This window comes from Pholis gunnellus (assembly GCF_910591455.1).
Source record: "Pholis gunnellus genome assembly, chromosome: 1".
NCBI lineage: Eukaryota > Metazoa > Chordata > Actinopteri > Perciformes > Pholidae > Pholis > Pholis gunnellus.
Window position 1 is genome coordinate 11,677,279 of NC_136528.1, and position 23,524 is coordinate 11,700,802.

Sequence of the window (23,524 nt, forward strand, 5' to 3'; positions counted from 1 at the left end):
TTGTGCGATTACGGGCATATCCATTTTGTCACTGCAGTATTGCAGAAGAGAGTACACATGTGAATATGCACAGTGTCAAAGATAAGTGAGCCTCGAGCAGTGGGCAGGCAGGCTAATGCCATCTGGTGCCCAGTGTTCAAGCTGTGCAACAGTCAGCTCCACACCTGGGATGGTATCGCCTGGAACTGTTGTTGGACCACCGACTGCACACCCACCTGCCCCCACACTACAGCTTAATGTTGTCTAACAGACTGCAGGCTAAAGGTAATTCAAGTTGATTAAAAGAGAGAGAGAGAGAGAGAGAGAGAGAGAGAGCGAGAGAGAGAGAGAGAGAGAGAGAGAGAGAGATTTTTGTTACTAGTGAGAGTTCCAGTGAAACATTAACTCAAAACACAAGTGCCTCGCTGCTCTTTGGTGGGTGGAGAAACTGTTATATCGTCTCCTACAGTGAATACCTCTCTGCGTGGTTGTTGAATGTGTAAAATGGTGAGTCAACAAAGAATCTGTTGTCGTTTGAGTTGCCAAAACCTGACATTGATTGCTCAAAATCAAATGCAGCTGTGCTAGAAATACCTAGAGACACTTCCTGTGCACTTTGTTTGTCTTAATTTGGAGTCGTGTCTCTGGCCAACCTATGGATGTACTGTAGGTCCAATATTTCCTCTCATTTCAGTTCTGTATGCTTATTGTGAATCATTTACTATGGAAAGATGAAATGCAGAGTTTGCATTATAAGTCATAAGTCTTATTTTAGTTCACCAAAGTCTCTAGATTGGGCCTCCAACCATTGTCTTCCATTCTTAAGACTTAAATCTGATACATTTACAGTCTCATAAAGTCAATCAAGTTGTATATTTGTTGAACGGAAATGCCTTTAAAAGCAGCAAGTGTCCTCAAAACTCTCGTTAGTCAAGGGCACACTGACACAGAGTTGGCATTCATAAGCTAAGTAATCCAAAAAAAGAACGCTGCTGTTTGTCGACCGAATATGAAATGCTGGAGCATCCATAAACATCTAGCAGCAAGTCTCTGCAACGAATGGAAGCGAATATATTTGCGTGGGAAAGAAAAGCAATCTAAATATACACTAAATACACACATGGATGGAAGTGACCGGTGATGGCAAGGCAATGTGAATCAGGTTGGACTTTTCTTCTAAATGTGCATCATCATCTAAAACAGCTCTAAAAATACTTTCCTATCCCATTTAAATGACTCCAAAACATGTCAACTCCATCCAGTGATGACTGGAGAAAGTAAAACAGTAACCTGGCCTAACTTGACCGCCACAGATAGTAAGTGACTGATTTTTTAACAGCCAGTAACAAGGGGTTCATGGGATTTTTCCTGCTGGAGATGAATTTCAAGTTGCCATGAATGAGTCTCTCCCATTGCTCTGCTCAAACACAGGCAGCACTCTTACCCAGAGACAGAGAGAGGGAGGGAGAGAGGCAGAGAGAGAGAGAGAGAGAGAGAGAGAGAGAGAGAGAGGGAGGAAGAGACGGCACTTACAGCATACAGAAAGAGGTAGAGAAAGAGTTTGAGTGGAGAAAGCGTGAAGAGGCTGAGTGTGACAGCACCGATTGAGAGGAGGGGGAGGAGGAGGAGGAGGAACCAAGTGGCAGGAACAAGGGAGGGAGAAACCGAGAGGGGGACGGACCGAGAGTGAGAGAGGGGAGGGAGCATCGGACACAGGGAAAGTAGATGAGAAGGAGAAGGAAAGAGGGAAACTGAGGGAGTCAGAAGTAGAGAGGAGAGCAAAAGGAAAAAGGAGGACAGCTCAGCAAATCAGCCCAAAAGCATTCCTCTCGCAGCTGCAGTGATCCAGGCTGGGAGGGGAAGTTCAACTCACCAGGAGAAAAAGCAAAAAAACAACAACAAGAAATTGCATTTTTTTTTCTCTCTGGGTAAAGAAATCAGAAGAATCCCTTGAGAAGGAAGGGAACAAGCAGAAAGAGGAATCAGAGAGCTTCTGCAGCCTCCGAGTGTCCTGCAGGGGAAAATGGATTCAGACTCCGGAGAGCAGAGTGACGGAGACCTGTCTCCAGGTAAGCCTCAACACCTTTACTGCAGCTACAACATCAGTTGACTCATATCAATTACTACGTAAATCTGACTTTTACAGAGTAGTGCATGAGTTTATCCAGAGGGTCAGTGAGTTCTTCCTGCGTGGTTTTTCAGCATTTTTTATCAAGTAGTGGACCCTCAACATACACACATTTTGTCACCAGGAACTCTGTATTATCTCTCACCATGCAGCCATCCTTACACTGATCAGCAGTTTGCCTACACATCTGAATACTTCTATAATGCCCCCCCCCCCCAAAATCAAGAATCAAACACAATTTTCAACTTTTAAGAGTCACTTAAATCCATTATCTGTAGCTCGTTGCTGAGATGCATCCATGTCAAGCTGCCTGTGAGCTCTGATGTGACGCTGGTGACTGGCCCGAGCCTCGTTGAGGGTGCGGATGAAAGCCGGCTCAGTCACCACCAGGAACAGGCAAGCTCCGACACGTGCAGCCAGTCTGCTCATCAACACATCCAGCTACAGAGAGAGCACAGCCTCCCTGGACACTTCTTGTTCTTGTTCTCGTTCTTGTTCTTGTTCTTCTTGTTCTTCTTGTTCTTGTTCTTGTTGTTCTTCTTCTTGTTCTTCTTCTTCTGCAGCATCTCATCACCGGCAGGGAGAATCAAAATGTTTAGATTTGCGGTTTACTGGAAGTTGTTTCATGGTGTCAGAGTGAAAGAAAGCGCAGCAAAGATACATTTATCTGTGATGTTTTGTGTCTTGACTTTTCAAACCATTCCAAGTGAGTGGGTGGCTGTTGTCTTTTTTTAAACTGAGATCCTGTAGAGAATTCAAACCAGGAGATGAAACTGCCTTCGGGAGATGAGTTTGAGTTCAAAGATCATGAATCAAATGTGTCTCCAGCAGGTTTTCATAACGCCAAGCAGCATACAGGAACAGGCTTTTTCTCTTTGCTTTTTTTACATATACTTTACATATATCGTAAAGGACGTATCATTTAGGGCATGTTGTTGCCCCTGTTAGCGACCGTGTGATGATTTTGATGATGGCGTGGCTGTTTGCCTCTTTATTTGACGACGAAGAGCTTTGTATGTTGATGATGCTCTGTTGAACTCTAACCATCTGTCTGTCCATCTGGCTCATTGTCGGTCTGTCTGTCTGCAAAGAGAGAGGAACCTTAATGTGAGAGCCAGAAAGTAGGCGATGACATATCCGTATCATCTGCTGATTTTACGCAGACCGTCAACCAGGACTCTCATATAAAACAGAGGCTTTATGCATTTCACTTTCATGGTCGTTTTTTTCCTAAAGATGCTGTGATCCGCTAAGTTACAGAGTCTATGTAATACAGTAGGATTTAATTATTGTAGTGTGTTTGGCCTAAAAGCAATATTACACATGTTGAAAGGGAAAGGTGACATGGGAGCAAAAGCAGAATGACATTTTTTTCCGGTCGACAGAAAGCGAGAAACTGACTCATACTCAAAATGCGTCGTGCTTTGTGGCTGTGCTGCAGTTTTTTACTCGTCAGTCTAACTGTCAGTGAAAAAAAACAAAACTGGCACGACTCACTTCATAAGGTCAAATGTCCCAGCGAAACCTGAGCAAATGTATTTTGAAAACAGGAGTGAAAGTGTTTCTGTACACAAACACGACCCTTATTCCTCCTGCATACGTGGATGAGGGATGCGTGATTGATCTATGCTTTTCAAATGTATTCCGGCACAAATCGTCTGTGTAAATATTGAGGGTATTTTGTTTCAGGCGGCCTTCTCCTTTGCCCTCGAGCTGTTGGTGGCTTTTAGTGTAGAGAGTGAGACTGACATGTCCCTGAAATGTCCCCTAAAGTCAGCTTCAGACGCTGTCTTTAGTGATATTCGGCAAAGCCAACGTTCCCACCACCTATCTTGTCTTTTTCTTCAGTTCTTTATTTCCCACAATGCCCCAGAGAACACGCCTGAGCTCGGTCCATTCAGCAGCAGGTTACGCTGCCTCCAAGTGAAACTCGTGAGGTTGTGTTTTCAACATAGTCAAGAATACGTATAACGGTTTGGCACTTGAGTGGTTTAAATTATCCGAATATTGTTGCTAGGTAACTGTAATAGATAGAAAGATGTGGAGTAACATGAGTGACCAGTGTGCTTGCAGTATTTAGGCAACAACATTACTTGATTAGGGTTAGGTAAAGATTGTGGTATGGGTTAAAATGGCCATGGGAAGTTTCGTGTGAAATAAGGACGTAAGGACACGTTCCCGATGAGGACTTTGTCGCTCTTTGTTCACCTGGTTTACCATCACATGGACTACATACATATTGATTACGTGGGTTAAATTGGAATTATTGATTTTCATAGGTATAGACACAAATAGTGTTGATGAGTAAAATCCTCTTACACTCTTCAAATGGCGTTAGATAAAGCAACAACACAGAGTGCGTCTGGGAAACAGCAGCGTGTTAAACAGGTTCTGTTGGTGGGAAAGTTGTTATCTGCTCCTCTTCCTACGGGGATTTCTCTCAGGTGAATGTAGGTTGTTGTACCAAAAAAAGATCCTTGCACTTGGATTATTATAGGCCAACACCAAACTGTGATCCTTGACGCTAATGAGCCTGCCGAAAGAAAATAAATCACAAAAGAACAAATCTGTTTCAGGGGAGACTAGTGCATGATAATTCACTTTTGAGAGTCAGGATTTGGACGATGGAGAGAGACGGAGCAATCATCTTTTTTCGTCATTGTGTTGTTCTGTCTTGTGTGAAGCACAAAGATCAGCCACATGCAGAGCTCAGCTGTAGCTAATCTAGAAATACTCTTTAGACCTTAAAACACACACACACACACACTCACACAAAGGCTCACCGTTTTCCCATAATCCTCCAGTCATGCAATGAGCATCCACTGACCATACCAATACCCACAAACTGATTCATCCAGCAGTCCTGTCCTTCCTTCCTGTGGTGCAGTGGAGATGACCACACCTTATTATGAGTCAAAGCGTGTCTGGCCGTCAACACACCTGTTGTGCTGGAGGACTGTTATCCGCGTCGCAAAATGGGCACACAACAGAGGCATTTACATTTAATTAACAATTCTGGATTCTGGATTGAATGTTTTTAGTTATCACATTATGTTGCTGAATATTCAGCCCACGGTCGACTTTTGGCTGAATCATAATGGCGATGCAAATCACTCTAACACCCAATCTGCCGTCCCAAGAGATATTTCCAGCCATTTGTGTTTACTTTAAATTCTCTACAGAAAGCGGAGTTGTTGAGAAGAGAAGCTGTTTGGCTGTTGTAATAACAGATGTGGGATGCATAAGGGCATGAGGGTTGTTGCATGGTTTGTGTAAACAAAAAGAAAAGCTGCAGATGTTTGATGACAAAGCTGAAATTGAATCTTCGGCCAGGTGATCCTCTTCGGCATTCACACAGTCAAATACTAACAAACACTATAACTGTATTGGTCGCGTTGAATGCCACTAATTCACACTTCCACAAACACTTCAAAGATCTGTGCTGCATTAGCACCCAGCAATCAGAGAGCTTCTGCCTCATGATTGCCATGTCGGCAGACGGGCCACATGCTTTACACATGAGAGACAGGCAGAGTGGGCCAGCCCTGCGTACACTGTAACACTCCCATGCACACACACACACTGAAAAATTGCCCGCACTCTTCTTGCTCATTTCTTTGGTCTGCAAACACATGCATCCCTGAATTTTTTTTCCCCCCTCCGCCTATAATCTGGCCCACAGATGGAGAGTGCTTACTGCAACCCGGCCCTGAACACACACATACACACACTCACTCGAGACACCGGGAGCTGGTTCTGGAAAATTGTAACATGAACTGAGAAAAAAAAAGAAAAAGAAAACAGGAGTGAAGCCGTAAGTGGAAAAGACGACTCAGGAGAAAGTTTTTTTTTTTTATTTCCTCTGGAGGCAGCGAAAGACAAACCCTAAAATTCCCTGTAACTCCCAGGTCTTTTACCACTGGGCATTTTCCCTTGTATGCACATGCATGCGTTAACACAATAATACTGTGGCATTTCATAGTGTTTGTGGGACATTTGGAGAGAGAATTGTTTCCCCCGGCGGAGCCATTACTGAAACATGAAATTAGACCGCGGAGGCATTTTGACAAGGCCTCATAGACACACACTCAGGAGGAGGAGAAGGCTGTGGTTTCACTGGAGGGCCAGTCGAAGCAAAGCAAGCAGTCACTACTGGCGCCTGGTGTGAGAGGCGAGCTATTTGAGGGAGGCCCGTGTGTATTAAGGGAAGGCTGGAGTGGCGTCGGTGGAGCAGTGAGCCACTACAGGTATCTAGATCTGCAGAGGAGCTGTGATGCAGGCAGGCATGATGGTCATGTAGTTAATTATGGTCCCATTTAGAGTAAAATAAACCATAAAGCAGGGTATCCTCTCATGTCACGCCCGGTTGCAGAAAACCAAAGATGGCGACGGCCAAAAACCAAGATGGCAATCTCAAGGCTTCAAAACGACACTGTGACTATGCCCACTTCTTACATACAGTCTGTTGTTGCAAGAACTTGTATCTGTATAATTTCTTCATTTGCGTTGACTTAAATTCACAATTATTGGCAGGACATTTTGAGGAAGGTTATTTGTTTCTTTGTTGTTTACCTCAACATGCAGATTATATCGAGTTAAATGGAGACTTTTCCTCTCCCACGTAACTATTAAGGCAGCAAACAGGCAACAGAAAACGAGGCAGAGTGGCAGGCAATTACACACAAAGCTTTTTACACTTAACTCTGGCACAATTTGAAGTAACAGTGCTGATTATAGACAGCATTAGGAGATAATGGAAGGAAAAGATGTAATACCCATGCATAGTATATCTCAACAGTTAGTGTAGCAGTAGCAGTGCGTCACATTAAGCTGCTTTTAGAGTACATTTAACACCGTTTTCATCTGGGAGGTAGAAGGCAGCAGAACAGACAGAGATAGCAAATGTGACAATCAAATCGGTGGGTTTAGACGTTTCATGGGCAATAATGGCAACAAAGAGAAACAACTATATTTAATATACTGCGTTATCCTTTAAGGCTTGAATGATTTGAATTAACCCATGGAAGGATTCAGTTTTGGCTGGTAGGGCAGAGGGTTAGGTTGAAAGAAGGAATGCAGTCACTAAAAGTCAGAAACAAATCTACAAGTGTGTGTGTGTGTGTGTGTGTGTGTGTGTGTGTGTGTGTGTGTGTGTGTGTGTGTGTGTGTGTGTGTGTTGATGTGAGTGTGTGTTTGAACCACAGTTATTTCCTGGTCATTAGTAAGTGGTGGGTTGGCAGCCAAGAGAGCAGCAGCACTTTGGCTTTACACTAAAGCGTGTCATGCACAGTGAGGGCCTTCAAGGCCAAAGCTCAAAGTGTATCCAATTTTATGACTTCAATCAAAGGGAGAGCAACCTTTTAATTGAGGCAGCATGGACATCTGAAGCCCCGCCCCTTCTCCTGGCTAACCTTTGCTCCCCTAACATTTATAACTCCATGTTGTTTTCTCACTGAAAGTGTGTCTCATCTGTATTCTTAAAAAGCTGTCTTCTGTACTGGCTAACATTCTAATTTGTAAATAAAACACCAAGTACATTTACTCAAGTGCTGTACTTAGATACAAATATGATGTACTTGTACTTTAATTGAGGATTTAAAAACTTCTTCCACCTCTGTTTTTTACCGTGAAACGTCACCCCGTGACACTATCATGGGAACTGTAGTTGTGGTCTGCCAACAAAATCGTTATTTTGTCTGTCTTAAAGGTGCAACATTAAAAATGATGAGCAGCTTTTTCCTATGTAAAGGTTAAGTGGCGTCCTGAGCAGAGAATGAAGTCATTCTCCCTCTGTGTGTGCTGTAATCCGAGCTTCTTTGTGCTTTCATACTTTGTGCTTACGTAGTGTGCATGTTAGTCCCTGTTTGTGTGTCCCACTGACTACAAAATGGCCGCTGCACTATCCGCTATCATACGGCGGTTACCCCTGATAACACTGTCCCGACCCATAACGCATACCTTATAACACCTTCCACCTGCCAAATACCGTGTAAATGTTGGCTGTGGCAGTTACAAATTCCAGGAACACCAGCCACAATGGCAGAATTCTTTTTATTTAAACATTTTTTAAGTTATAAAAAAGTCAGCGATCATGATACAATCCACCTTTCTACTGTCTGGTACCACTGACACTGACTCTGTGTTTACAATTCGACATAGATTCTGCATAACTCTCAGAAGTGGCAGACAAAAACATTGGGCAGTTGTGACCTGACACTGTGACAGGTGAGGAAAAAAGATAAGGACAGACAGATAAGGACAGAAAAAACACTGAGTTATGGATGCAAGTGCGAGAGAGGGTAGCTAGGGCAGGGGGCGGGGCTTCAGCTCTATATAAAGGCAACAGCAGACATGGGCCTCTAGTGATTTGAAGCTTTCCCAGTGCCTCACTTTTACTCCGTTATAGTGGGTAACTGGTAAACAAACCAGGAGGCCAAAGTTATGGGGAAAGCTGGCAAGTCCTGGCTGATTGTGCATGTGTGTGTTGTGTGCGTGCGTGCACGTGGGTGTGTGTGTGTGTGTGTGTGTCTCTTTGTAAACGATGCCACGGCATGCTGAGACTTGGCTGAGGTCTATGGGAGGATCGACTCACCCAGTGCCGGAAAACACTTACTTCCTTGCCACTCACGCTCGGCTCAGTGTAGATCTGATGAGAAATGAACAGAGAGAGAGGAAGAGATAAACAAAAAGAGACGAGAGACTTTGTGAATGTGAGACAAAGACTCACGCTGCATCCGGTTCTTCATACAGCTGCAGATGAGTTAAAGCGAATTGAGGCTGAGAAAATGTTTCTTTGATGTCGTGTGGGTCTGTGTGTCTGACGTAAAGGCAGTTTGACGATCAAAATATGGACATATGATTTCACCTCTCTTTCTTTAACACCTCCTCCGTCCTTCTTTCCTTCACTCCTCTATGCTGGGTTTAAAGGAAATGACACATTTGCAGGCTTTCAGAATGGCTGTGATTGTATGTTTATTTTTGTTTTCTTCTCCTGTGCCTTTTTGAAGCAAACATATCCTACTTCCTCTCATTTTCTACTTTTTCCTGCTCACTTCTATTAGTAGTGACTGAATGGTGTGAAATGAAAATGTACATATTGCCCCCCTCCTGCTTTATCTCGCCTTCCTCCCTTCTCTGTAAATAGCTTAGTTTTTTTTATTTCAGATGGAAAGAGTCAAGGGAACCTTCTGTCTGGTTTCCTGGCCAGATAAAGTAAGGAAAGCCTGAATATTTTCTCCTCCTCTGTTTTTTATTAGGCCTCAGTCTCACAGTCTATCATTATGGCACACACACAAAAACACACACACCCACACATTTGTACCCGACTTTCTATAAATAGAGTGTTCTATGAATCAAATTAGTTTTTTGAGGTGGTTATCTACAGGATTTTTTTTTCTGCTCGGCTGCATCAAACAAGCGATCTCTGTTTTTTTTGTGCTGTCTCACATTTACACAGTGAAGGTTCGGCTGTAGTTGGCGCTCTTGTCTTTGTTTGCAGTCCCTGTGTCTCTTCAGTGTCTCTGTCTCTGACAAAAATGTAAAAAAGCATCGCTTCCTGTAAGCCAAGACAGTTCCAGAGACTTAACTTACTAACACTGGCCATTTAGGGCATGTACATGTTGTGTCACATTGGGAAATTACCAGTGGACATTCATTTATTCACGCCCACCTGACAGCTAAGGATCGTTGGAGGAGTAGTTTTCCAGAGAAGCTCCCCGAGGAGGGAAGCAGTGAGGGGAGACAGCCTCCAGCCAGTTCCCATGCCCGGCTAACCAGCTAACGGTGGCCTGGCTCTTTACTCGCTAAACAATGGCAGACGTCATCGAACCGCAGCTGGTGAAGACATTAGCTTTACAGCAGAGGAGAGGTCAAAGGGCAGGAACCTCACAGGGCCCTGACAGGATGTCCTGGATACCACTTCTCATCCTCTGCGCACCAGCGGCCTCTCCGGTCTTCATAGCGAGGAGCGACTTTGAAGAAAGCCAAGCACACAGCTAAAGGTGGAGGTCAAATCACTGATATCTCTCCTTCTCTCACCACCCCCACCCCCCCTCTCCCAATCCTTGTGACAGGCGATCAAGCCAGCGGCACATTAATCAATCAGACATTTCCTGCCACTGCTTCATTTCGCCTCATCTCACTGGGCCAGCTCCACAGGGACGTGGCCATTAAAACCAAGAGACAGAGAGGGGCAAGGAAAGAGATGAGGGATGGAGCATTAAACAAGGCTGTTCTTGTGTCCCTCAGAGTGGCTCTTAAGTGCTTTTCCCCGGACCTCTTAGTCACACTGGAGACACTTAGCCCAGTCCCAGGATAAACACACTTGTAGGTTCAGTCTCGTAGTGTATATCAGACCTCCTCATTACAGTCACGTTAACATACATCGACTCGCTTTTATTGAAAAACACTCCCAACAGGTTTGCGTATGTGATTTTCATCCATTGTGCATTTGCCAGTAATGCTCGAGTCACACCTTGTTTGGCTGCCCATTGCAATATATTCTGACCGATACACCCAACTGGCTGAGTCAGCGTATTCCACCTTTATCTAGACTGGCTTTGTTTTGACTGCTCCATTCAAATATATCCATCTTTCTTATAAGATTATTTTTGGGGCTTTTGCTTTTCTTGGATTGACAGATAATCGACAGGAAAGTTATGTTGTAATTGTATTACGTTCGTGACATCTATTGCACTGGGCAGGGGGACAGAGGACACAGGATGTTGTATGTTGGAGAGATTGTAAAGCCCTCTAAGGCAAATTTGTGATTTGTGATATTGGGCAATACAAATCAAATTTAATTGAAATTCTGATTCAAACCCCAGCCTCTGCCTACACGGAGCACCTGCATCTTTCTTTTGACTTGAACTGACACACTCACAAGTTCAATGCCAACTTTAGTTTTTTTGCAACACCGTCAATTTCTCTGTTAACCTCCACACCTAGCAGGCTATGTCTTCGTAAAACACACCTGAAGGCAAAAGTGTATGCAGCTGTTCTGAACTGTCACAGTCAACGATTGTGTGGAAAGCCTGCTGTGATTTTCTTTTAAACAGAGAGAGGGAAGTGCAAATCCTACTTTGACAACTCTTCACGCCTGACCTGTGTGAAGCTAAAATACAATGTAATTACGTTACCAATATACCGGCAATAAGCTAATTTTGGCTGATGTATCAGCATTTATTAGGTCAAGTATAATGTTGTGTTCAGTTCCTGTGCTCGCGGTGAGGCTTTCTCGTAGGATAAGGCTTTAATCCGAATCTATGTTAACATCCATGTGTTTGCTTTCGTAGATGGTTTTGCACTTGTATATATTTCCTTTAACTTTATGTTTCTCACATGTTTTTCTGAGAGGATGCGGCTTCTTTTCTGCCTCACCTCAGCCACGTTCCCCATTGGGGACGAATAAAAACTAGGTCCAAGCTGATGCAGGTAACACCCGCAGAAACCATTAACAGCACAATAAAACCGTAACATCCATTTGTCATATATTCTGCAAAAAGTTAGCAGCCTTTTACAAGCCTCGGGGATCGGTGAAGAGGATAAATCTGTACTTCCTGCTATTACACTTTCTTCCAGAAAAGCACGAGTTAGCTGTAACCTGTGCATTCCAGTTTCAGCCAGAAACACGAAATGATCCACATCTACAAAAGGAAATGAACTTTATACTCTGTGGCCACTTCACATAAATGAAAGTCATTAAGGTTTTAAAAGGGAGTTAGTTATTAACCCGAAAGGTGTGAATGCTCCTCTACATCCTGAGCAGCTGTTCAGGCACGGTGACTGACCTCTTGCAGCACAAGAGTGCCCTTTGGAAACTGGCTCAGAGTCAGATTTTACATGTCATGAATAATGCACATTAAAGCACTGCGTCTCACTCTCTTTCTCTCAGCGGAAACAGTATCTTTCTCAATCTTTATCATCCCCAGTTACTTTCATCTAGAACCCTCTTAAATACCCACTGATGCCGTTATAGATTAGAATTTTACAGTTTTTATTTTGAAATACCTACATATCATCTGTCCCTGTCAATATAAATCGTATACGCTGTATATACACTATCTAGACATGTGAACATGCACACACGTAATCATACAGTGTAGACATTCAGTATGTATTTCTTTGTACTATTTGTATTGTTTTCAGCTTACAGAACACATGACTTGTACACTTGTTTTATTTTAATTCTCATGTCGGTGATTGCTTGGTGCATACATTTATATAGTATGTTTATTCTTTATCTATATTTGTTCCCTATAGTATTTACCTATATTTGTCCAGCTTTGTTGTCTTTGTTCCTAACTGTTATTTCTATTTATGTATAAATACATCAAGAGCAACAAATAGATCAAGAGCAACAAATTCCAAATACCTTAAAGCTGAATCTGATACAAAAACACACACACACGCGTTACAACAGACAGTGAGCAGGGGTGGTGTGTTTGAGTCATCTTTTAAATAGAGCAGTGGGAGTAAAGAAATACCACCAGAATGGAGACTTTGCCGGTAGGAGTAAGTGGAGGATTCACATGAAAAGACTAAACTGCCTGAATACTTCAGCAGCTTTTCTCTTGTGTGTGAAGGCCTGCACCGTGATGTAACTTTACACACTCTTTTTAATACCTGTCTGTGTGTGTGTGTGTGTGTGTGTGTGTGTGTTTGCTTGTGTGTGGATGTAAACTGACCAACACAAAGTCTGCAGCCCAGAGAATGGCACTGTATAATAAATACATCTCATCTTTAGATCCACTCGTCTAGATTTGTGGAAAGTAACTATGTAAATTTACTCAAGTACTGTTCACATACGTATAACATTTTCATGTACTTGTACTTAAGTCTTTCCATTTGAAGCTACTTTATACTTCTACTCCACTACAAGGAGTATAAATTCTGTGCATTTTACTACATTTCATTTATCTGACAGCTTTATTAGTACTTTCTGTTGCTAATACTCTGATGTTGATACTCTCCTCGCTGCTCCGCCGGACCCCACTTAGAGCCAACACCGACACCCCGCAGCTGAAGGCCCGGGCGGTATTGGGGGCCCACTAGAGGGAAGAGAGGCACAGGAGAACCAGGACTGAGCAGAGCAGACTGTTAGACCCCTGCTGCAGTCAAGTTTCTGAAAGGAATCTGGTGCTCTAAAGAGAGTCTGGTGCTCTGAAACTATACCACCTTTGTCCACAGGGACCGCCAAAATCAACACAAAATGAAAGTTTGTTGTATTAACTTTTAGAAAGAAAATATCTAAATATATCTTCCACCACCGCTGGTCGAGCTCTGGCACCAGCTGGCTCCCTCTCTTCCCCACTCCAGTCTCAGGCTTGCTTAACACCAACCCTGCAGGCTATTAAAACCTCTTTACTTCTGCTGAATGACCTGCTCCATTGTTTTCCTCAAGCGTTGTAAATGCAGCCAGAGAGAGTCTGCAGCGGCTCCCCATTGGAGAACCAAAAAGAAAGCGAGTGGGCCAAGGCAAGAGAAGAGGAAGTCAAGCTGTCACCCTTGTTTGTGTCTCTACCTTCTCTTTTCCCTGACATTTTCTTTCTCTTGATACATTCTTTAGTGTCGTGGCTCTCTGTGAAATGGCGGTCCGGTGTTGATGGATGACACATTTTATTACGGAGGGCTTTTCCAGGATTTCTTGCCACAGTGTGAGCACACAAGCTGGCATTTGAAAGCCTGTCTCCTGTATATGAAATATGACCGTATGCGACTACTGCGGAAGGCCAGTACATATGAGGCAAAAGGGGATTAGAACTGGATCGCTGTTCCACTTATAAAAGAAAACAGCTGAAAAGGAAAGTTATTGCCATCTTAACATTTACAGGGTGCAGCCAATGGCCTGGCAACTGTTCATCAGAGAGGTATGTATTGGCCATTCAGTTATAACATACATTAAAGTAACAGCTTGCACATAAAGGCACAGCGGGGCTACAAGGAAACTGCGTACAAAAGATTTTTTGTTTTGTTTGTCACTCACCAAAACCACTCCAAACCTCTCTTACCTTTCAGCATCTCTGAGCCAGGTTGTCTGTCGGCAACCTTTAATATTTGACTGTTCAAACTAATAATGTTTTGAGGAAGCAGTGTCAGTAAATAAACAGACGTTTTTCTTTTTTCCTTTTCTCTTATCAAACGCCATGTGTTCATCGTGTGCCGATATTCAACATTAACAGAATGACTGCGTGTGAACACCTGTGTCTGTTTGTGAGCAGACATATGTTCAGGTGGTGAACATGTGTTTTCGTGTTTATCTGGCAAAAAAACACACACCCGTGCACCTGCAGGGAGTGTGACCTGGTTTTGTCCAATACAAAACATGAGCATGTTGTCATTAGCAACCTCTTTGTTAGCAACCCCAAACAGGGAAGCACTGATCGAGCATTGTGTTTGCTGCTCTGAAGGGTCTGAGGGTTAATTCTTTTTTTGTAGTTTCATTTATATTTTCCAATAACTATAGATGCATATGTTTATGTTGTTATACTATATTATACAATATATACAATATATTATATTTTTTTATTAAAAATACTGTTTATATCAGTTAGTTCTAATAAATGCTGCTGTTTTACATTCTTTTTTGACATCAAATTTTGATTTTTTTGATTTTTGTATTCAGTTTATAAAGAACTATAAGAAACAGATTTTTGGCTTTCCTCTTAGTTTTAATAATGACCTTGAACGTGTCGATGCTGAATACAGATCAATTCAGTTATCACCATCAATATATTTGATCATCACCTTAAATAAGCTTTTTCTTCTAAATTGTAATGATCCACCCATCCATTATCTTTAACCGTTTATCCTGTTGAGGGTCGCGGGGGAAAGGGGGGCGCTGTCCAGCCCGGGAATCTAACTTAAATTGTGATGATGACTGGCTGTATTCTATTTATTTTAAAGTTGTTTCTCTGCTGTTGCTATATGAAGCAGAACACAAAAAACAGCCACTGAAAGACACACAACACACATATTCACACGCACACACACACACATGCCTCAGTCAGATGGGTGTGTTCCGCAGCGTTCTAGCTGATAAGCCCACAAGTGCCCCCAGCGTTGAGTCAGTAAAGGCCAGTCGGCTCTCGTCAGTGGGAGCTGCTGGTCCTGCTGGTGGCTCATTCCTCTGGTTTCCCTGGAACGAGACCAACACGAGCCTCAGGACACCGTCTCGCAGCCCAGCTGCCCAGCACGCTGCTGAAAATGTCCAGATTAGCAAGTCATTTCATTTAGTGTTGTGTTTTATCGCTAAGTGTCCAGCGTCAGTTACTTAACTTCCAAAGATATCTTCCTTATTTTTACCTTCGGATTTTGTTACTTTCAGACAGAGGCTAGCTGCCTCCCTGTTTGTGGTCCAACAGGATCTCACAGAAATACATGAAATGAACACGTATTACGTGGTGGTGACACATAATGGGTCAAATTACTTGCCGCCACCACAGAAACTATTTAACGTTTGGTTTAGGCAACTAAACCACTTAGTAAGGTTTAGGAAAAACACCATGGTTGGGCTTATGATAAAGATGTAAAACATGTCTTTTAAAAGCAAAACTGAACAACACGGACATCGGTCTCCTGTTTGAAAGTCCTGTGTTTGTTTGACCCATACCCCCTCCCCTCCCGCCCGCCATAATTAGTCGCTCTCCGTAGATACTACTTCATTAGCTTTGAGCGTTGCATCTGTATTCACGTGAATGCGTGGATACGACAAATGATCGTAGCTGACCTTCCATTGGTATTGTTTCTGTGGTGCTAATATACTGTTGAGAGGTCTTGTTCATTTCATGTATTTCTTTTAGATCGGGTTGGATGGGGTCCCACACAGGACTTTCAAAGGAGACCTATGTTTGTGTCGTTATTGTGAAGTATCGTTGGTGACGTGTTTATGTATTCTATTCAGTTTACAGACTTATTTTGAGCCCAACCACAATGTTTTTCCTGAACCAAACTAAGTGGTTTCGTTGTCTGAACCTAAGGCATGTCATTTTCCACGTGCTTAGAGGTCGTGGTCATTTTACATATTTCTGTGAGATCACGTTGGTACAAGCAGTTGTCTTTGCAGAGATTGTCTGTGACCACAAAGGTCAGTGCAGCTCGGGTCAAAGTTCAATGCACCACATACACAATAATGGAGAGGCACGCACAAAAGTTGTTTTTCCAAGATGCTCTATAACTCTGCGCCAGCAAGTGAATCAGCAAATTGACCAAAGTATCAAACTATTACTGGATTAGTTTTCTAGAATTACTCCTGTCGTTGTGATAGTTGTACTGTTGAGCCATTTTCTTTAAATGGCCTCTTCATTGACATGAGTGTCTGACTAAAATGAACATACATTTTTTTAACATAAACTCTTTATTGATTTATTTATTTATTTTGCTGGGTACCACCTTTAGCGGGGCAGGTTTGGCCGGTCTCCATGTTCCACACTGTATGTATGTTCTGACGCAGCGCAGCAGAAACTGTTGACTCAGCGCTCTAAAAACATCAGGCGGAAACAAAGACAGTCTGTCTAGTCAACAGCCACGGTCAGAGAGCAGCAAGCACCTTACTAATCCTGACGTTAAAAGCAAACTTTACCAACTCCCAAAGGCACTCTGGCCCCGCATCTGTGGACAACTCTTGCTCCCGGTTCGTTACTTTCCAGTAACTCGTTCTCACGTGCTACACAGAATACTCCCGTTATTTGGTGAAAATTTAACACATGAGGACAAGTGAGAAAATAATGAGCAGGCAGGAGAGAGAGTGTGAGAGCAGGAGAGAGATAAGCAACAAGGGGAGACAGTTTTCTCTCCGCTGACAGTTTGGACTGTTCTCAAACTCGTTCTGACACTCTGGCTCACGCATGTCACTCATCTCAGCTTTCTGGGTGACAGGCTGTACTGTATGTGAGTGTGTGGACTTCTCAGTGTCTCTTTATAATCATCTACGCTCACTTTCTGTATGTGCTAAAATCTCCAGCCAGACTCTGAATCACCCACCGCCTTCCCCAGCACTCTGACTCACACCTCAAGCAGCCTCGTGTCCGTTCTTCACGGTATTTCTTACCCCCCCCCACACACACACACACACACACTTCATTTTTGCTTACATTTTTCACCACTCAGGGATGTGCAAACAAACTTGAGACAGGGGTCAAGGCAACTGAGTTGATGGCCACCTGCTGGTCCTCATAAACAGGCTCCAGGCTGTGTGTCGGGGGGTGGCAGGAGAATAATTAGTCTACTTTTAGCCCTGCACCATAAAACAGAAAAGATCCAATCACTTCCTCTCATGCAGCACTCATTTAAGTTATAAGTTGAACTGATCTCTGCATCACAGATCTTGATTACATAGTTGTGCAGAAGAGAAATTCACTGACAGAGCGACTGGTCTCACCAAATCCAAATAGTCTGCACGACCATTGGTCTGACAAGGCCGGCTTTATGGAGCAAGCTGTCACCTTTATCAGTGTGCCAGGGTTTCAGAAATCTATCCAGTTGGGTTTGTGAATATCAGAGGCTCACTGGAACAAAGAGCTGCTTCAGAGAAACAGGAAATAACAGTGACAAAGAGGGCCTGTTGATGAGAGGCACAGATCTGCCTAATGAGAGCCACAGTTATATGTCCTGCTGTTGCTATTCAAATATCATGGAAACCACCGTATTGCCGTTATCACGCGTGTATGCATGTTATCTATTTGACACCTACGGTCATTTACATTTGGTATTTTAAAAGCAGTCTGTGGACAGCGGCCTGCGGAGATTGGACACAAACTATTATATAGGATTTGTATGGAGTCATTGACGACTATTCTTAGTGCTGTATGTTTAAGAGAAACTGAATCGATAAAGTCAATGGTCACATTATATTATCACATCCAAAATGCAACCTTCCACACGACAGAAAGCACAGAACGGTAATGTATGAACAGTCCACTACGGGTTTACTGTACATGTACTTTTTGATTACTTACTCATCAGTCATTCTAATTCACTTAAAGCTACACATACATCAATATTCTCATATCACCAATGGATCAAATGACTAAGAGAAATGTGAACGGAGTCACTCATTGTGAGAAACACATCCTCTAACTTTGCAATTTCCCTAAGCTCCATAAAAAGTTTCAGCGTCTTTCACCTTGTTGTTTCGATTTTGTGGCCTCAACTTAAGATTTTGGTTCAGTCTCAGTTTCCATCCGCTGCAAGCAGCTGTTTTCACAGGAAAGATCTTGGATGAACCCTACATTTAGCTACCTGCCCAGCACCAAAAAGCAGACAGCTATGGAATAAAGTGAAGCATTTAGCAGCTTAAGAGCCAGATATTTCTTTCAGAAGTTGCTTGAGACCAAAACAGAGCTAGAAGAAGAGAAGAAAAACAACTTGGCAACATATGTTGGCAATAACTAAGTGTCACTATGTCAGTGTCACGTTTGTAGCTTGTTTTCCAAAACACATCAATACAATTTTGAAAAAAAAGAAAGGATGGCGTTCTTCAGGAGTTTCTTCAGTTTTATTTTGCTTTTTAACTTGTTTTCCTCGTAACAAAGACTTTTTTGAAACTTTTTTTCTGAAGGTTTGAAATCTTCAAACTGACCCACTCTTTTGTCTCACGCTCACTCTCATGAAGCTGCACAAAGGAGCAGTACATCAAATATTATGTATTTGTAAATGACTGTAGACAAAGAAATTGGCCGTATTAGTTGTAAATGTCAAAGTGGGCATATTATATGTATGTGAAATGTCATTTAGCTTCAGACCAACACATTAAATGTCACTTCTGTACATTCACACATGAAATGCCACGGATAGGATTTCTCCCAATTGTTATGGAGAGTTCAACCTCTTGTGTGTGTGTGTGTGTGTGTGTTTAAATAACACACATACGGTATATAGACACACACGCAGAAGATGAGGTGATGATGGGAATTCTGCATGCTCGCATAGCTGTCTGTTTTGATCAAATTATAATGACAACAAAGCAGGTGTCCTTGAATTTGGGCTCATCTGCTGTTCTGTGCTGAACTCACTGGGCAATGACGCCCCCGTCCACTCTCTGTCTCTGTCACTCCGTTTCTGTCTCTCTTTCTCTCTCTCTCTTTCTCTCTTTCTCCGTCTCTTTCTCCATTTCAGCCTCTGTCTCTGTCTCTCTCTATCTCTCTCCAACTCCGTCTCTCTCTCTCTCTGTCTCTCTTTCTCCGTCTCTTTCTCCATCTCAGTCTCTCTCTCTGTCTCTCTCTGTCTCTCTCTCTCTCTCTCTCTCTCTAAGTCCATCTCTGTCTCTCTCTATCTCTCTCCAACTCCGTCTCTCTCTGTCTCTCTCTCTGCCTCTCTCTGTCTCTCTCTCTCTCTGTCTCTCTCTGTCTCTCTCTGCCTCTCTCTGTCTCTCTCTCTCTCTCTTAGTCCATCTCTGTCTCTCTCTCTCTCTCTAAGTCCATCTCTGTCTCTCTCTATCTCTCTCCAACTCCGTCTCTCTCTGTCTCTCTCTCTGCCTCTCTCTGTCTCTCTCTCTCTCTGTCTCTCTCTGTCTCTCTCTGCCTCTCTCTGTCTCTCTCTCTCTCTCTCTCTAAGTCCATCTCTGTCTCTCTCTATCTCTCTCCAACTCCGTCTCTCTCTGTCTCTCTCTCTGCCTCTCTCTGTCTCTCTCTCTCTCTGTCTCTCTCTGTCTCTCTCTGCCTCTCTCTCTCTCTCTGTCTCTCTCTCTCTCTCTCTCTCTAAGTCCATCTCTGTCTCTCTCTATCTCTCTCCAACTCCGTCTCTCTCTGTCTCTCTCTCTGCCTCTCTCTGTCTCTCTCTCTCTCTGTCTCTCTCTGTCTCTCTCTGCCTCTCTCTGTCTCTCTCTCTCTCTCTTAGTCCATCTCTGTCTCTCTCTCTCTCTCTCTCTCTAACTCTCTCTCTCTCTCTCTCTCTCTCTCTCTGTGTCTCTCTATCTCAATTCAATTCAAATGGCTTCATTGGCATGAAGTAGCACTGTACATATTTCCAACGCATATTTATACGTCGAAAATAATTAAAATCAATAAAATAAACTGAAGTCCTACGATTCAACGTTGGCTGGAACAATACCAACAGGGAACAAGCTCTTTCTTTCTTTCTGGACATACATGTAGAGGAGGACTGACAGTGGCCAGGGAACACGGGGACAAAAGCGAGGCCTCTTTCATGGGCTTTAATCATAATAGGAGTTATCTGGTGTGTAATTCGTAGCTGGGTGGCACCTAAATAAAACCCCTCTCCGTCTTCCCACTCCTCACATTGACACAGACACATGTTAAGCTGTTGGGATCGCTGCCTGATGACACAGGCAGCCTTTGATGTTCTCCTCTATGATAAATCACGGCTGCAGTGGGACACGGCATGAAACTGTGACCAGTCTTAGGAGAGACAGTGCCCAAAGAGGTTTTTATCGGTGTGCAGCTGTTTGATGTTATCCAGAGCAGATTATCATTCCTCCCATAGTCAGCCGACCGCACCAGTCAGCTCCAGTAAGGACGCCGCCCCGCGTTGAATGTGGCTTCATCAACTCTTCAGCTCTCACTTGTTCAGACTGTGTTCTGCAGACTTCTGTAACTTCTTTCAAATCAAAAAAGTACAATTTATTTTTTTGGACAAATAAACTTGAAGTCAGCTGCAGTTCTTTATATCCACGTTTGGAAAAGATTGGAGGATGAGTCTTTGTTCATGCCAAGAAAAACCTGAGTCATCCAAGAGCAGTTTACACCAGTGCTGTGCTTTCATATTTACTGAGATCACATTAAATACTGCCACCAATTATCTTGTTACACAACTGCAAGTTGTGTAATAAAGACTTTCTTCTGAATAAATCTGTACATAAGACCGGACTTCTTCTTGCACAGATAGTTCTTTATGCAAGGACAAGTAGTGTCAGTGAAAACAGGAGAAGGGAAGGACCCATATTTTTATTACAATGGGTCAACAGAGTTTCCTGTTTGTCCAGATGGAAGTCAGCTGTTACATGTAAACATGCTGAAGTTTAAGAGCAGCGGTTAAAGAATATATTAATAACATGTGCCGAGATCTACTGCAAACGTGCTCTTTCTTTTTCCAGAGTTCAGGGATACTCAACTTGCTTTGCCCGGGGGAATATTCTTGTAATCATCTTCTTTTTGGGGAATTATTTATTTTCAAATTAATTTGATGGACATTATTATTTTATTTTTTTTATGTATGCACCTAGGCACCTTAATTACTTTAAAAGTACAAAACAAACTTTTCGTGAATCAATTTATTTTCATTGTGACTTAGAAAATGACTGGAATGCCACCCAGCAACCCTGCAGGCCGTGATTTGAGTATCACTGCTGGTCTTCTGTATTTCTAAAACAAAAACCTGACTTTATCGATTCAGTTTCTCTTAAAGCCACATCACACTGTGTCTCAATCTGTTAATGTACCTAATATTCTTTCAAAAGTACCAGATTTACAAACTTGCTTTCAGTCAGAATTCAAGTTTTATTTTGTATCGGCAATACTAGCAAATGGACACAATTAGCCACAATCTGAACAAAGTGGAGCATTTAGCCGCTAAAGAGCTAAATACTTTCCTCAGGAGTTGGTGGAAACCAAAACAGAGCAAAAAGTTGAATGACTATTAGACTATTAGAAACAAACAAGACTTCAAATGTGTGCTAATGTTGGTCATTTCTGCTTGACATGTGAAAGGCAACAAGTCTGCTTTACCACAACAATTTTATGAGATGATACTATGTCAGTGTTTTGTTTCCAGCTCGTTCTGCTGCCACCAACCGTCCAAAACAATCAGTGCATGACAAGCTACTTCAGCAGGATCGTTCATTTACTGTTTTGTTATTTCCGTCCACTGTTTTCTTTAAAAAGCTTACGTTGGAGTGGGGATCGCTGACCTTTAGGACTAACCCGAAACCTCTTTTCTTTCCCTTCAGGACAGGAGAGCTTTAACTCCCGCTCCCTGGCCCTGCAGGCCCAGAAGAAGATCCTGAGCAAGATGGCGACCATGGTGGTGGCCAACATGCTGACGGACGACACCAGCAGCGAGATCTTGGACGAGCTCTACAAGACGAGCCGGGAGTTCACCAAGAGCAAGAAGGAGGCCCACAAGATCATCAAGGACGTCATCAAGATCGCCCTGAAGATCGGCATCTTGTACCGCAACCACCAGTTCAGCCCCGACGAGCTCGACACGGTGGAGCGCTTCAAGAAGAAGATGAACCAGGCGGCCATGACGGCGGTGTCGTTCTACGAAGTGGAGTACACCTTTGACAGGAATATTCTGTCAGAGCTCCTGCTGGAGTGCAGGGACATGCTTCACAACCTGGTCGAGCAGCACCTGACGGCGCGCTCGCACGCACGCATCGACCACGTTTTCAACCATTTTGCCCACGGGGAGTTCCTGGCCGAGCTGTACGGGGACAGAGAGGAGTACAGACTCTCCTTGAGGAAGATCTGCAATGGCATCAACAAACTGCTGGACGAAGGAACGCTTTAACCTTACACACCTGACCTCCTTCACCTCTAGCTTTTTCTCCTCTTTCTCCTGCTGGTCTCTCCTGCTCCCCCCCCCCCCCCTGACCGCTCACATCCTCCTCCTTCTTTTCGCTCTCGTCTTCCTGTTTCTTCTTCACGCATTTCCATGAAGCTGGCTGTAACATCCTGCTGCTTTGGTTCATTTCAGAGGATTTTTTTTAGACTGTCTTTCCACTCAGCGGATCATTGCTGCACACTGGGCCAGCCTGTATCATGTTGTATATGCATTATAGCATTACCAGTCACCCTCTTTGTGTGCAAAAGTGTACTGTACCAATGGCCAAAAAACATACATTAGGTATAGTTGGATATGGAAGATAATCAGTAGTAGTATCAGTCTCTCTCTCTGTGTGTGTGTGTGTGTGTGCGTGTGTGTGCACACGTGCTTGTATGGGATTCCCTTGAATTATGTGTTTGTACATAAGACCAATGGTGTGTGTATTATGTATCTGTGTCAATCTTCTCTACAAGGGTGTAACACTTGTCTTTTATTAAAGATTTCTTGTAAACATTATGTTGCCGTTCTTCTGACAACAAAACCTCCGCGTGAACTTAGAAAAAGTTTAAGGAAAGGTGGGTTTGTTCCTTTGTGTTGGCATAATGATCATTTTCTCTCATGGCTCATTTTTTTGCCAACGTGTGAAAGAAAACAATGTTACTTTCAGAATAATGCTTCAAATTTACTAAAACTAAAATAACTAAATGTTTTGCTGCCCTTTTTTTTGGAAGCAGCTGCCATAACATAAAATGCATGGGTGGATCAGCTCTGGAAGATAAGCCACAAATGGTGCATTAAACTACTACTTTCCCCATATGCACGCCAGGCATAAATTTGCCAATGATCATTTTGAAATGAGCAGGAAAATCACTGATTTGTCATTTCTGGTTCATTAGATGCCCTCTGGTCTATTCTGCT

General features: G+C 43.1%; 1 protein-coding gene across 2 annotated transcripts; it reads left to right on the forward strand.

Moving 5' to 3' along the window:
* Positions 1–1,730: 1,730 nt before the first annotated feature.
* On the forward strand, positions 1,731–23,054 carry tnfaip8l3 (tumor necrosis factor, alpha-induced protein 8-like 3). 2 transcript variants are annotated; one of them, XM_079162731.1, is made up of 2 exons: positions 1,731–2,048; positions 22,008–23,054. In XM_079162731.1, the coding sequence occupies exons 1-2, from the start codon at positions 2,003–2,005 to the stop codon at positions 22,568–22,570; spliced, it is 609 nt and encodes a 202-aa protein (XP_079018857.1). In that variant the 5' UTR covers positions 1,731–2,002; the 3' UTR covers positions 22,571–23,054. The 2 variants fall into 2 exon arrangements, with proteins under 2 accessions (XP_079018857.1, XP_079018858.1); XM_079162732.1 differs by lacking the exon at positions 1,731–2,048 and adding an exon at positions 13,878–13,974.
* The last annotated feature ends 470 nt before the right edge of the window (positions 23,055–23,524 follow it).

Bases quoted from the DNA above. Each gene is read 5' to 3' on its own strand.
- tnfaip8l3 (XM_079162731.1), top strand. From the start codon at position 2,003: ATGGATTCAGACTCCGGAGAGCAGAGTGACGGAGACCTGTCTCCAG. The intron at 2,049-22,007 runs GTAAGCCTCAAC...CTTTCCCTTCAG, and splicing joins TGACGGAGACCTGTCTCCAG to GACAGGAGAGCTTTAACTCC.